We start from the raw sequence: 15,258 nt of genomic DNA, 5'->3' as shown, positions 1-15,258 counted from the left end.
TCCATCTGTTTCTAAGTGTTTTATTCATTTTGATGTTATTATAAATGGAATTGTTTCCTTAATTTTGTTTTCAGAGTGTTCATTGCTAGTATGTAGAAATAGAACTGGTTTTTGTATATTCATCTTCTACATCCTCACTGAATTCATTTATTTGTGCTAATTGTTTTAGTTGATTCCTTTGAATTTTCTAAGGAAAATTCAGATCATGCCATCTGCATATAGAGATAATTTTAATTCTTCCTTTCTAATCTCAATCCTTTTAGTTCTTTTTCTTCCCTAATTGGTCTGGCCAATACAGTGTTGAACAGACATGGCAAGAATGGACATCTTTGTCTATTTCCTGATCTTAGGGGAAAAGCATTCAGTATTTCACCATTAAATTTGATGTAGATGGTCTTACTCATTTCAGGAAGTTTCTTTCTTCTCCTAGTTTTGTAAGTGTTTTTAACATGAAAGAATATTGGATTTTATCAGATGCTTTTTCTGTGTCTATTAAAATGATCCTGTAGTTTTTGTCCTTTGTTTTATTCATATGATCTATTTGATTTCTATATGTTAAGCCAAACTTGCATTCTTAGAAGAAATCCTACTTGGTATAAAATCATTTTTGTATTTTGCTGGACTCAGTTTGCTAGTATTTTTCAAAGATTTGTGTGTCTATATTCATAAAGGATATTGTTCTACAGTTTTATTTTCTTTTGATATCTTGGAATGAAAAGAATACTAGTCAGTATCAGAGTAGGTATGTTTTTGCTTCATAGAATGAGTTGGGTAGTGTTCTTTCTTTTATTGTTTGGAAGAGTTTGTGAAGTATTAGTGTTAATGTTTTAAATGTTTGGTAAAATTCTTTAATGAAGCCATGTGGCTCTGAGCTTTTCTTGGTTGGAAGTTTTAAAATTATTAGTTGTTTTAGTCTGTTTTGTGCTGCTACTTAAGACTACCTAAGACAGACTACCTAAGACTCGGTAGTAAATAAAGAACAGAAACTTATTTTTGAAGGCTGAGAAGTCCAAAATCAAGGCACTGGCATCTGGTGTCTGGTGAAGGCCTTCTTACTGCATCCGTACATGGCAGAAGGAAGAAGGGCAACCAGAGACAAAAGTTGTGTCTTCTCTTGGCAAAAGAATAGAAAAGGAGTGAACTCACTCCTACCAGCTCCTTTTCTAACACCATTAATCCATACATGAGGGTGGAGCCCTCATGACCTAACCACCTCCCAACACTGTTGCATTGGGGATTAAGTTTCCCACACGTGAATTTTAGGAGACACATTCTGACCGTAGCATTAATTCAGTATCTTTGCTTGTTAGAGTCTATTCAGATTATCTATTTCTCTTGAGTCAGTTTGTTTCGGTAGTTTTAGTAGTTGGCGAATTTGTAGAAATTCAACTATTTCATTTACATTATCTAATTTGTTGGCATGTAGTTGTTTATAGTATTCCTTTTTAATTCCTCTTATTTCTGTAAGGTCAGTAGTGATGTCTCCTCTTTCATTATTGATTTTTGTAATTTAAATCTGTTCATCATCTACTAATTGTTGTATCTATTATTTAAAGTGGGATATTGAAGTCTCCAAATATTATTGTTACATTATTTATTTCTCACTTCAATTCTGTCAGTTCTTAATTCATTTTGTTTGAGAATTTTCAGTTCTATGGCAGGCGCTTTACAGTTGTGCCATTGCCTTCCCTTCCTGTCTGCACAGAGCCTCAAAGTTAGCCATGGGTTGTAGATTAGGGCCTTTCAGGTCTTCCCTGAGTATGTGCAAAGCCCCTCACATATCCTTTTAGAATTTTAGGAATATGTTTGAGCTTGTCAATCAAAAAGAACCCAAACTCTGTAAAATAATTTGTAGGGGTTTATTCTAAGCCGAATAAGTGTGACCACGGCCCAGAAAGCCATGCCCAACAAGCCATGGGCAAGTGGTCTTTCTGTGATTGGATTACAGTTTGGTTTTATACATTTCAGGGAGGCAGGAATTACATGTAAAGTCATAAATCAATACATGGAAGGTGTATATTAGTCTGGCCCAGAAAGGCAGGATATCTCGAATTGTGGGATTACAGGTTATAGGTGGGTTTAAAGACTCTTTGATTTGTAATTGGTTAAAGAAATGAAGCTTTGTCTAAAGGCTTGGAATGTTTTAAGTTAAGGAAGTCTGTTAATCAGAGACAAGCCACTGGACATATTCTGGACATATACTGAGACTCAAGTAATCTGTTAAGTAAATTGATGACCTACAGATGTTGTTTAACCTTTGTCTTACATGGCCTTAGGCCTTTTAATGATTTTGTATCTTATCGTTACAAAGAATAACTCCAAAAGGGACAGGGCATAACTAGGAGTGTCTGACCTCCCTTCTCCTAGTGGCCAGCAACTCAGCTTTATGATTTTTTTTTTTTTTTTGCTGGTATGGGGGCAATGTCCCCTTGGCCAAGTCCATTCAGTTGGCTGGTGGGTGCGGGGAGGCGGAGGCAGTTAAAATTTTATTTTAGGTCACAAACTTTTCAAAACCCCCTACAGGTCTCCCATTCTCCACTTTTCCCTTTTAAGTTTTCTGTGAGCCTATTATTAGTCCCCAGCTTCTAAGGCTGTCTCTGGCAGCTGGAACGTTAAACAGTAGCACTGATTGTTTCACAAATGCCCAGGGGATAGTGCTGATTCAGGACAAAGAAAGCCCTGAGAATGGAGCTTTTAAGTAAACCGCCAAATAGGTCAAATAGTGATAATTCTCTGAGTATGAGGCTTTTGTGGAGCTCCAAAACCATTCTGCCCCTTGCCCCTTGGGAGGGTGCTAAGTTGCCAGTTTTCACAGCTGTCAAAGTTGTGAGGCAATATTAGTTTTCACAGCTACAATGAAACTGGAGGAAGGGTTTGGCACTAGGTAAAGTTAAAACTGTTGAAAGCTTACCATTCTTGCTCAGATTCAGGCAGTTTTCTTGAATAAACATTCCTCTGGTTATGGCAAATTTTTAGTTAATTTCAAGATTTCTAAAAAAGTCGATTTTCACAGTTTCACCAATGTTTTCATTGCTTTTGTGGAGGAGGAGTTTTTTTGAGGTCCTTACTCTACTGCTTCAGAGGTCTGTCCCTCTGGGTTTTGTTTTTGTTTGATTTGGTCTTTTTTTCCCTCTCTATTCCTCACCTTGGATGATTTCTGTTTCTCTACTTTCAAGTTCATTTGCTCTTTCCTCTTTTATGTCAATTCAGCTGTTAAATCCAGTTAGTGAATTTTTGTTTTCAACAATTAAACTTTTCAGTCTCCAATTTCCATTTAGTTCTTTTTGTTTCTGCTTTTCTGCTGCAGCTCTTCATTTATCTGTTGAACTTTTAAGGCATTGAAACGTATTTTGTTTTACTTCATTGAGGATAATTATTTTTAAATCTTTATTTATTCTAACAGTCTGTTCATCTCAGGGTTGGACTTAATTGATTTCCTTTTCTCTTAAAAAGGAATATGTTCCATTTTCTTGGTTTTTCATGTATTGGATTGTTATCAAAACTCTAAGGGGCTTTGTTGCTGCCCAACCAGGTTCATTTGCCCTCTGCCCAAGAGGAAGGCAATATGCTGAGTCAGCAGGGGAAGTCTTTATTTTGCATAGGGCTACATGGGGAAGATGGGAGAAATTTCTCAAATCCTCCTCCCTGAGAATTTGGGAGACAGGGTTTTTAAAGACAGTTTGGAGGCAATTGGATCTGCTAATTGGCTGGGTTTGGGGTGGAACCATAGCGTTGTAGAAATTGCCTTCTTTGCTGACCAGATTCTTAGGTGAGGGTCACAAGACCAGGTGAGTCAGTTCCTCGGTATGGTTTACTGGTCTGGGTGGGTCATCCATTCCACTGGAATGCAAGACCTGGAAGAAATTTCAGAAACTACCCCTAGGTTTCAAAAAGTTGATATTATCTAGAAAAAGCTAAAAATCTTTATGAATACCAGCTATGGGGAGAAAATTAGAATCTTTATGACCACCAGCTGTGTGGCTCCAGAGTGGTAATTATAGAGAAGCAAACGGGGACAGCCACTAATTATTATCATTATTTTTAGCTAGGCCTTTACCATAGTTCTCGCCTTATACCCCATTATTGAAGGGAGGTTTTAGGTTTGGGCCCAGACCAAGGGTGGGGAACCTTTTCATGTTGAAAGACTGCATTAATTCAGCTATAATCAGATAAGGCAGCATTGAAGAAACTTCAATTAGATATACTTAGAAATGTACATTATTTTGCAAAACTCTAACTACTATGTACTTAATAATTTCAAAAAATGAAAACTATTTGTTAATTTTAAGGTCAACTAACCTTTTAATGACTTTGTCATGTTTGCTTTTTGTTGGAAAGCATTTGGATATGCGGTTGCAGCATGGAGATCTGCAGTTTCAGTTCATCCTCTACATGGCTGTCAGTTGTTTGTGACCTTAAGGGTGTCTTGACTAGGTTGAGTGAGATCAAATAACATTTGGAATTGAAGCAAAATGTTAATAATAATTAATAATTCATACAATTTTGATTATCCATACAGTGTTAAGCATTTTAAGTTTATTTGTACTAACAACATGACAGATTTAGAGTATGTATGAAGTATTCATATTGCCAATAAAATAAAAGATGCACACTTGCTTGCATTATGTCCAGTATTCATATACCAAAAATGGAAATGTTCTTTATTATTACCAATCACGGATTCCTGTAATCCTCATGCTGTAAGCATTCCTGATTACTTTTTGATGCTCCTGCTCCATTCTGTGTTGTCCTTGACCCCCTTAGCCTAAAACTTGGTCAAATTATCTTTTTTATTTCTTTTAGTCAAAGAAATAGGATTATATCACCAGATGAAGGAATCTTATGTTTGTACATAACTTAGAAAGGGCCCTAAAGATCATGTAGTCTATGTCTGTTACTTTAGACGTTTGGGAACAATGGCCTTTTCAGCCCTAGACACTGTGGGTGGTGAAGATCCGTGTTACAAATGAGAGGACATTATATAGTTATGACTTCATATTAATTAATTGGTTGTGGTCTACAATTCATCAATTCATTGCCTGCTCTACACCTTCTTTTGGTCCCCGGCTAGTGGTTAGCTCAACAATTCATAGGTCTCCACCTTCAGATCTATTCCTTCTACGTGTATCCTTGAATGACTCTTATTGATTTTGTGTCTGTGAAAAGATTCTAATGGAAATTCAAAAAGTAATAGTTTAAGTTGTCTTATCTCAATTTTCTGTTATTTAGAAATATATTTACCTTACCTTAAATGACAAGTTTTATTTTTTGTTTCCACATAAATATTATATTTCTGACAAGATTTTGAGAGAGAATTGCTGAAGATACTTTTCTTTCTATTTTAGATGAACAAGTTGTTATGGGAAACAAGCTTCTTGTATATATTAGGTAAAATTTTTTATTTATTTATGTATATATTATCTATATTTTTCCACATTATTTTTAGAGATACTGTTATCTGTCTAGTGCTTTTCATTTTTTAGAGTTCTTTTATGTAGAGCAGTGGTTCTCAGCCATGGGTGATTTGTGTGCCCTGCCCTTTGGAGACATTTTTGGTTGTTATAACTGGGGATAGAGTAGGGATGCTACTGTTATCTTGTGGGTAGAGGTGAAGGATGATGCTAAGCACCCTACAATGCACAGATTAGTCCCCACAACCGAGAATTATCTGGCCTAAAATATCAATAGGGCTGAGGTTGAGAAGCCCTGATGTAGAGTATTTTATTAATATTTTTACTACTGACACTCTGTGGGATTTGTGTTGTGTCTAGTGTCTATTTTATATACAAGGGCAAGAGATTTGTTTAAATCATTAAAAAGTTAGTGACAGAGGTAAAACTAGAATGTTTATCTCCCGATTCCTGGAGCAGAGTTCATTCTGATAGAGTATGCACGCTCAGAAATAAGTCCTGGTAGAACTTCTGGATAGACAGTTGGTTGGCAGAAAGGGAGGAAGATGGCAGAACCTGCCAGAGCATCATTTTAGCTTCTGTCTAGCATCAGAGTTAATTTTGTGACCTGTTACACACTTGCTACATTGATTATTTAGTGTAGAGGAACGTATACAGCATTTACCTAGTGCTTTATCCTCTTTAAACTCTAGAATGTGTTAGTATCCAGTCGTCTCTAATCTAACATTGAAAATTGATGGCTAGTACAAAAAGGCTTAAAATTTACCCCCACCCCTCAAAAAGAAATAGAAAAAAAAGAAGACATATTCAGAAGAGATGAGTACGTTAAACAAGTAAATGTTTAGAAGACATTTGTAAACATTCAGCCCACAAGGCAAGTCATTAGCCCTAAAGAAGGTCTGATTTGGAAGTAAAACTGTAGAGTGAATTTCTCTTCATATCTAACTCTCCTCTCCACGAAGGCTTATCCTATTGCAGACATTTTCCAGACATTTACTAGCCTGGCTCTTTCCCCATCTATAATCACTATCCTTAGAGCCACTGGTTTAAAAGTAACTGAAAAACAAAAATTAGTGGTGGTGTGCTCCTGTAGTCCCAGCTATTAGGGAGGCTGAGGCAGGAGGATTGCTTGAGTCTTACAGTTTGAGGTTGCAGTGAGCTATAGTGATGCCACTGCACTATAGCCTAGGGAAACAGACACACACACACACACACACACACATACATATATATATGCCTCTGCACTGTAGCCTAGGGAAACATATATATATATATATATATATCTGTATCTGTTTCCTGTAACTGAGAACATTAGGCCTTCAACAGGTAAATCATAGTTCCATGTTGCCATTAGTTCCTTTCTAGATGCTGGGTATGAGACCTTTAGCCTGTCCTTCTTGCCCCTTTAGTGCAGCGTGGGTGTTTCTAAGGAAACATAAAGAAACGGAAGCTCCTACTCAGTCACAGGGTGTGTTACTACTTCACCAACATTTCTCTTGCCCACATTTTCTGAACAGGGTGTCATCTTGATCTGATTTGAAGCTTGACCTAACTGACAAAAGCAATCAAACTAATTTCTCAAGTTTGAAAAACAAGTTTGAAAAACAACGTGTTCCTCATTTGTCACCAAATCTGTCCTCATTCTTTCTTCTAGCTGTTGTCTAGCAGGTCGTGCCTATCCCCTTGGTGACATCCCTGAAGATCTTGTTCCTTTGGTTAAAAATCAGGTTGGTGCTATTTTCATAGCATTTTTACTGTCTGTATCTCTTGTTAAAATGTATTGAAGACAAACTGCTGTTGAGGATTTTCCCTGGGTCAGAAGCTATCGCCTATTACAGGAGAGCACATATATACTATCACTAAAGTCAATACTTTTAGCCGAGAGAGGATTTAGGAGAGAACTTATAACATAGTGGTAATTTAAACAGAATTCAGCCTGCCTTTATTTTATCCAAATGGGAATCATGGCTTCAGCAAGATACTTTGTAAGATGAGAAAATAATCAACTTTTTTTTTTTTTAAACTTGCAGGTTTTTGAATTTCTAATTCGCCTGCATTCAGCAGAAGCTTCCCCTGAGGAAGAAATCTATCCTTATGTGCGGACTTTACTACATTTTGACACAAGAGAATTTCTGAATGTATTGGCACTGGTAAGAGATAGTTTGATTTTAAGGTGTTTTCAAAGGAGCCAGAGCAATAATTTTTTTTTTTTTTTAATATGAGGAAAGAAAAATAATAATCCCTGTGCAGGTACAATTGTTATGCCCTAGCAGTAAGTCAGGGTTTCAAATGTTTGATTTTGTTGTGCTACCCATATTTTCTCTCTAGTTCTTTATCTCCATTCCCCCATCAAAAAGTGAAAGCAAGCAAGGTGCATCTCTGATTTCATAAATTATATTACCTGGCATACTAAATATGGAAAAAGGCCCTGAAGGAGATGTGGTGGTTATGATAGTAGAAATAACTGGAGTTGAAATGGAACGTGGAAGCTTTTTGCTGAAAAAACACTCTTATATATGTTTAATTAGAGATGAATTTGAGTGACCAGGTTATCTGTGAAGATACCCCTAGGGGAATAGTTATATAAAACATGATGTATCGGCCAGGCGCGGTGGCTCACACCTGTAATCCTGGCACCCTGGGAGGCCAAGATGGGAGGATCGCTTGAGGTCTGGAGTTCGAGACCAGCCTGAACCTGAGTGAGAGTGAGACCCTGTCTCTACTAAAAATAGAAAAATTAGCTGGGTATGGTGGTGTGCACCTGTAGTCTCAGCTACTCAGGAGGCTGAGGCAGGAGAATCACTTGAGCCCAGGAGTTTGAGGTTGCTGTGAGCTAGGCTGACACCATAGCACTCTAACACAGGTGACAGACAAGACTCCATCCCCCCCCCAAAAAGAAAAAATGATGTATCTTCCCAATGAACAAAAAATAGTATTTTAGTTGGTTTTTAAAAAGCTTTTGATGATATGGAAAATGCTTATAGTGTTTAGTAAAAGCAGCAGGCTCACAAATATGTACAACACAGATAGATAGATAGATAGATAGATAGATAGATAGATAGATAGATAGATAGATAGAGTATTTGGAGAGAAAAGACAGGAAGGAAATACACCTAAATATTAATAGTGATTAACTCTAAGATGGAGCAAATTTCCCTAATGAATGAGCATATACTACTTTTATAAAAGTGGAGTCATAAACTTTTAAATCATTTTTAAAGGATAAGTACTCAATGAGAAGGTTATTATATTATAGTTTGAATTAGTTTAATTTGAAAATCTGACCTCACAAGTAGTAACTTTAACTTCATAGGATGAAGGGAAAAGAAATTTACAACTGGAAATTAGATCTAGTTGTTTTAGGAAGCCTTAGGTGTCTAGAGGAGAACATAAGGGTACTTGGTAGCTAGCAACTAGAGTGAAAAAAAAAAAACAAAAAACAGGACATGATGGGGCAGGAATTTGGAAAGAATGGTGGAGAAAACAAAGAATTTTACCTAATTTTCACTTTTTTGAGGGCATCAGTAGCACTAAACCACATTTGGAATTATGCTGATATCTGAATTATGATATTGGGATTTATAGTAAGGCTGCAAAACAATCTCTTTTTCATTTGCTTGACAAATATTGTGAGTGTACAGTACATCCCATGTGCCATCCTGATTGGGGGCTGGCAGGATAGAAACCCCGCCCTTGTGGAGGAAGAGAATTCATACTTGTAGATAAGTAATTATAGCACAGTACAGCACATGCCTTAGGGGAAGTGCAGGATGGTATAGGAACACTTATGAGAGGCACCTAATGAGGGTTAAGGAAGGTTTCTTGAATGAAATGACTCCATTCTGAGTCTCAAAGCCTGAATAAAAGTTAGTTAGGTGAAGGGTAGGGAAAAATATTGTAGGCAGAAGGGCAGAATATGTAAAAAGGCCTGGAAATGAGACAGAGAAATGTATATTCAAGTAATTGAACAAAAAACAAAAACAGTATGGCTGCATCTTTAAGTGTAAGGAAAAGTGCAGAAAGAAACAAATACAGAGAGATAGGCAAACTGTCTTACAATCTGTAGTAAGAAATTTGGACTTTATACTATAGCAGTAGATAGCCACTGAAGCCTTTTAGGAAGAGAAATATCATGATCTATACTTTTAAAAGATTCCCTTTGACTCCTATGTCTTAGTTGGTTTGGGCTGCTATAGCAAAACACCATAGACTGGGTGGCTCATAAACAACAGAAATTTATTTCTCACAGTCCTGGAACTGGGAAGTCCAGGATCAAGGCACTGGCAGAGTCTTGTCTGCTGAGGGCCCACTTCCTGGTTCACAGAATAGCACTTTCTCACTGTGTCCTCAAGTGGCAGGAATGGGCAAGGGATCTTCTTGGGGCCTCTTTTATAAAGGCTCTGACATCATTCATGACAGCTCTGCCCTCATGATCTAATCACCTCCCAAAGGCCTCATTTAATGCCATCACTTTGATGATTAGGTTTTTCAGCGTGAAACACAAATGGGGTAAAATGAGTAAGACTAGAGGCGAGCAGATCTGTTAGCGAATTGTTGTAGTAACCTAGGTAGATGGTGGCTTGAATTAGGGCAGTAACAGTAGGGATACCAAGATGTGAAAGGATTGGAATGATATTTTAGGAGGAAAATCAGCCTCCTGAAAAGGAAGAATATGTGATAGAGATCACATGTAACCCACAAAGCCTGAAATATTTACCATCTCACCCTTTACAGAGAATGTTTGTTTACCCCTGGATTAGGATATAGCTTGCTATCATTATCATACACAAACCCCATAATTTTTAAGATACTACAGAAAGAAGTTTTTATGCCCAAATTCACACATGACTTTGAACTTGAGTTTTAGGTCTATCTTTGTACTTCACAAACTGTAATTATTCATTAGGGCATCCTTACGTATTATTCCTCTAACAAACATTCATAATTAAAAGCATCTTTGTGAAATGATAATGTTCTAACAATGATGTGCCATTTTGGTGGCGGCTGTTAACTACTGTCAGAATATGTCATTAACTGTATCATAATATCGACACTGTAGCATGTCACCACTTAATTATGTTTACAGAAACAAACTTTTAATATGTGCTTCAAAGCAGTGACTTCATGCTGTCAAAAGGAAGATCGTTAAGGAAATTGTTTTTGACTTGCTGTCACTGCTGTAGTTAAGTACATATGTTAATCCTTCATGGTTTTGTATTTTAGTTGAACAGCTCTTGTATTAGCAGTTAGTACCTTCTATTTGTACCTGCAGAATGACATCTCACTTTAACAGACAGGGATGTGTGTGTGAGTGTGTGTGTGTGTGTGCACGCATGCTTATAAATCAGATGTTAGAACTGTGAGACTTGCTAGTCCATCTTTCCATCTTCCAGCAGGGTCATATTTAACCCACATAAACATCAAAATACCTTCTGTTTGCGCCTTCCGGATTTTGAGTTCCTACAATCTCCTTGGTAACTCTTTTCAGCATTTCTGAACTAACTGGCAGCAAGACAGACTAGTTGAAAAAAAAGTTAAAAATATTTTACTTTTCACCATAAAAGATTAACTAGGCAATGCAACAGTCATTTGTTAAGCCAGACAGGAGGAGGAAGGGAAGGGCATGCTAATAAGAGAACAGCATGAACAAAGATACTTTGGAGAAATTGGGGAAAACTTAGGGCCCATTTAAAGAACAGTAGTTACTGTGGTTTGAACAGAACTGTGATGTAGTCTTGAAAGTTCATGGTTGTGAAATTCCTTTTTACTTTTAATTTATTGGGACAATATGTAGTCCACTTTCTTGTTTCAAGAAAATAGCAATCAATTATTGCTATTTGGATTTAAACATTTCTCAGAACCAAATGTGCTAAGTGAAAACATAGGAAAGATCTTCATCATTTAGTAAATATTTTCATTTCAATTTTTTGATAGTGGATACAATTTCAGTTTCTTCAAATATGTATCCTGTATGTGATAGGTATTATATTTTTGTGACATCCTGTTATCATATACTGCCAAACAGAATCGGGTGTTGTCATTTATTTTGATGCATGTTATATTCAAAATATATTTGGCTCTACTTGTGCAGGGACATAAAATAAAAAGTACTGTACTTGACAGTGTTTTGAGAATAGGATATCTATTAATATTCCTTGTACATAGGCTTAAGAATTTTAACATTTCAACAGTTTTACTATAATAATTTTTTTAAATCCCTATCTTTGGACATTTTTTTCTTAATTGTCATGGAAATTATGAAAATTATTTTTTATGACAGTTAATGAACTATGATGTCTTAGTTATTTCCAAATGACATAGACTGAATGATGCCTGAGTATATGGTATTTCATCCTTCTTTTCTCCCAAATTTCTCCCAAAGCTTTTGCTCCCAAATTTCCTTTTGCCACTAGTGTTCTCTTTTTCTTTGCCTCTGGATATTGCCTGCCTTTCCTTCTCAAATTTTGACACGTATTGATTTGTTAAAGTCTTGGAATACCACGCAATATTAAATGAGCTTTCTACTTGATTCACTAAAAATAACTTATCATTAAAGGTGTATAGGAAAAAACCTTAGCTGGGTGTAGTAGCTCACACCTGTAATCCCAGCACTTTGGGAGTCTGAGGTGGGAGGATTGCTTGAGCTCAGGAGTTTGAGATCAGCCTGGGCAACATAGCAAAACCCTGACTCTATAAAAAATTTTAACATTGCCAGGCATGATGTTGCACACCTGTAGTACTGGCTATCGCTGAGGCTGAGGTGGGAGGATCACTTAAGCTCAGGAGTTTAACAGTAAGCTATAATTTCTCCTCTGCACTCCAGCCTGGCTGACAGAGCAAGATCCTGTATCTAAAAAAAAAAAGAAAGAAAAAACCTAATGAGGAATAGTTAACTTATTTGGGAATTTACTTGGATTTTATTAATAAGACTTCAATAACTTGTTTCCTTTAAAAATGTGCAAATGGTAATTACTTTTTAAAATTTCTTTCTCCTTTTTAGACTTTTGAAGATTTTAAAAATGACAAGCAAGCTGTGGAATATCAACAGCGAATTGTAGATATTTTGTTGAAAGTAAGTATTCAAAGAATACGTGTCTTTATATTGAAATTTATATTAAGATAATTGAACTGTTTTATAGCAGATTACAAAGTAATCTTGTATAGCGAAGTGATATGTTGCAATCATATCTTAAAATTTTATTATGGTATCTTTGTCCTCAAGAGCTGAATTTTAAAAAATTAATATATCTTGCCTTCAAACTGGATACCAGGATAGAGGATACTGCCCTTGAGAAATGCATATTGTGATAATTGCTATATTAATATGATTATGTGTAATAATAGAGTCTAACTTGAGAGTGCTTTGAGAAAATAATGTGAAGAATCTTCTTTTGTCTCATGCCAACATCACTTTGTTGCTAAGGTAGTGCCATACTTTACCATGGCACTGAGATGATGGGTGGCACTTGAGAATGGTTTGAGGCACGTAGAGAAGATCATCCCAATCTAAATATAATTAGGTTCAGCAAAAAGCTATTTTGAGATTCATGCTAGTGCTAATGAATGAATGCGGAGACAGGTTCTTTTCCTTTTCATCTACATGACTTCAAGCAGGCCAGTTTCCTCTTGTAGTTGAAAACTTTAAGTTTTCATTCTGTCCATTTGGCTATAAAATGGAGGTTTCTTACTTTTAATGACTTTTAGATTATTTTGGATAAGAGACCAGAATTAAAATGTTTTCTAGTTTTGCATAACATCAATGTATTATACTTATGATAGTTCTTTATAATTTCCAAAGCATGTTTATGTACATTATCTCATTTGAGCTATCTATTAACCTAGTGAGCTAGACAGTGATGAATATGAGAATAGATTGCCTAGCTCTCAGATAATGCCAGTTGATCCAGTGGCTAGTATGGAGAATATTCTCCTAGATTTCCAAAATACCTTCCTTAGTGGTTTTCCTGTTCCTAACCTAATCCTTTAATTTGTGATCTTGCCTCTCCTTTACCTAATATTCTTCTGTGGTTCCCTATTGGTCAGTTGGAATTAAGTTCTGCTGTGAATGAGAGAAAACTCAAAATGATAGTTTTTTTTGTGATGGGAATTTATTTTTCTCATAGAAGTCTGGAAGTAGGCAACCTCATCTAGTAGAGTGGCTTAACAATCTTATCAAGAGTGCAGATTCCTTCTGCGTCTTTTGTTCCAAGATGGCCACATGCAGGCTCCAACCATTATCTCTGCCTTCTAGCCAGCCTGAATGTAGAAAGAGATGTAGAAGAAAGTCTTCCCTTTCTTTAAGGAAACTTGTTAAAAGTTGTGTACTACAATTCTGCTTATATCATAATGCCACAAACTTAGATATATGGCCCCTTAGCTGCTAAGAGTGACAGAAACGTTGTCTATATTCTTGGTAACCACGTGCTTTCTGTTTTTAAGTTAGGAGGGAAGAATAGATGTTGGAGCATAAGTAGTACTGTGTTTCTCCGAAAATAAGACAAGGTCTTATATTTATTTTTCCTTAAGAAGATATCCTAGGGCTTATTTTCAGGGAATGTGTTATTTTCCCCTCAAAGCTTCGGCTTGCTAGCACGCACAGCATGGCCGGGACCTGACAGGGGGAGCTGACTTTGTTGGTGGGGCTGCCGCACCTTTCTGGTCACCTCTGGGATAGTAGCTGTCACGATGGGGCAGATGAAAAGGGCTACTTGTCTTTTTTACCGCTTCACAACGAAATGCATGGGTTGTGCAGATACGCTGCATAGCCACGCCCATCACTAGGTCTTATTTTCGGGGTAGGGCTTAGATTATGCAAATGCTTAGAAATCCTGCTAGGGCTTATTTTATGGGTAGGTCTTATTTTCGGGGAAACATGGTAGTTCCTGCCATACCCATCTAAACTGTTTAACATGACATCAAAGATTCTTTTATGTTTGCTGGTCTCTGATTATTTTTGTATAATTGTTCCTCCCCTCTCCCACCCAGCTCCTCACCCCTACACACACCCTCTATTATATACTCCTCAACCATATCAAATTATTGGAATTCACTAAACTTTCTGTGTCATCTTCATGGTTTATGTTCTTTGCAGGGGTTTTCTTTCAGCTTGTCGTGCCTTTTCCTTCCCTTTCACTGACTGGCAAATTCCTAACCGTTTTATAAGACTTAACTTAAATGTCATCCATGAGAAACTCTCTTTGAATCCTTTCCAACACTTCTAGGTTGATTAGTTGCTCCTTCTCTATGTTTACACAACACTTTATGACACACTTTGCACACTGTGTCATAATTGTGTACTTATTTTCCCATCTGAACCTGAGCTTCCTGAAGATAGAGACCATGAGGATTATTATAATATTTTCTTTTTTTTTTAGGTCATTGTTTTAATTTGCCTAGAACATATCCAAGACAGTGCCTGGAATCTAGTATATCTTTAAGAAAAGTTTGTGAGTTGTTTAGATTGGAGTTTGAGTTACTTAAAACTCCAAGTTACTTAAAACTCTAAGTTACTTTAAACAATACTAAGAAGTATAATACAAATGCAGAGAGTAAAACTCCATAAAGTACTTAACTATTACTGTTGGTGAATTGCCACTCTTGTATATGGTTTTCAAAATATTTACACTGGGTCAATGAAGAATGAACTTTTGAGATTATTTTTCTCATTTCTTGTTCTAGAGGTGTACTAATTTGTTAAAATCTACTTCTGAGGTTCCAGGGAGAGTATAGGCAGTGACCAGAGAACAGGAAAATGAGCATTATTATGTGTGCAGAATGGCTGCAGACAGGGAAAAAACTGTGTATTTGTGACTTTTTACAAGATTGGCCAGAAAATTTTGTAGGCATG

The 15,258-nt window shown here is 36.5% G+C and overlaps 1 protein-coding gene across 3 annotated transcripts in view; it reads left to right on the top strand.

The window, feature by feature from the left end:
- VPS8 (VPS8 subunit of CORVET complex) overlaps positions 1-15,258 on the top strand; it is a 216,251-nt gene that overhangs the window by 100,748 nt on the left and 100,245 nt on the right. For all 3 annotated transcript variants that reach the window (XM_076003376.1, XM_076003373.1, XM_076003368.1), the window contains exons 25-28: positions 5,346-5,388; positions 7,066-7,138; positions 7,442-7,561; positions 12,412-12,483. In XM_076003376.1, coding sequence (XP_075859491.1) covers positions 5,346-5,388; positions 7,066-7,138; positions 7,442-7,561; positions 12,412-12,483 — 308 coding nt within the window. The remainder of the gene's footprint in view (positions 1-5,345; positions 5,389-7,065; positions 7,139-7,441; positions 7,562-12,411; positions 12,484-15,258) is intronic.

The sequence above is a fragment of the Microcebus murinus genome, chromosome 1 (assembly GCF_040939455.1).
Source record: "Microcebus murinus isolate Inina chromosome 1, M.murinus_Inina_mat1.0, whole genome shotgun sequence".
In the NCBI taxonomy this organism is placed as follows: domain Eukaryota; kingdom Metazoa; phylum Chordata; class Mammalia; order Primates; family Cheirogaleidae; genus Microcebus; species Microcebus murinus.
This window is presented reverse-complemented; position numbering and strand designations above follow the sequence as displayed.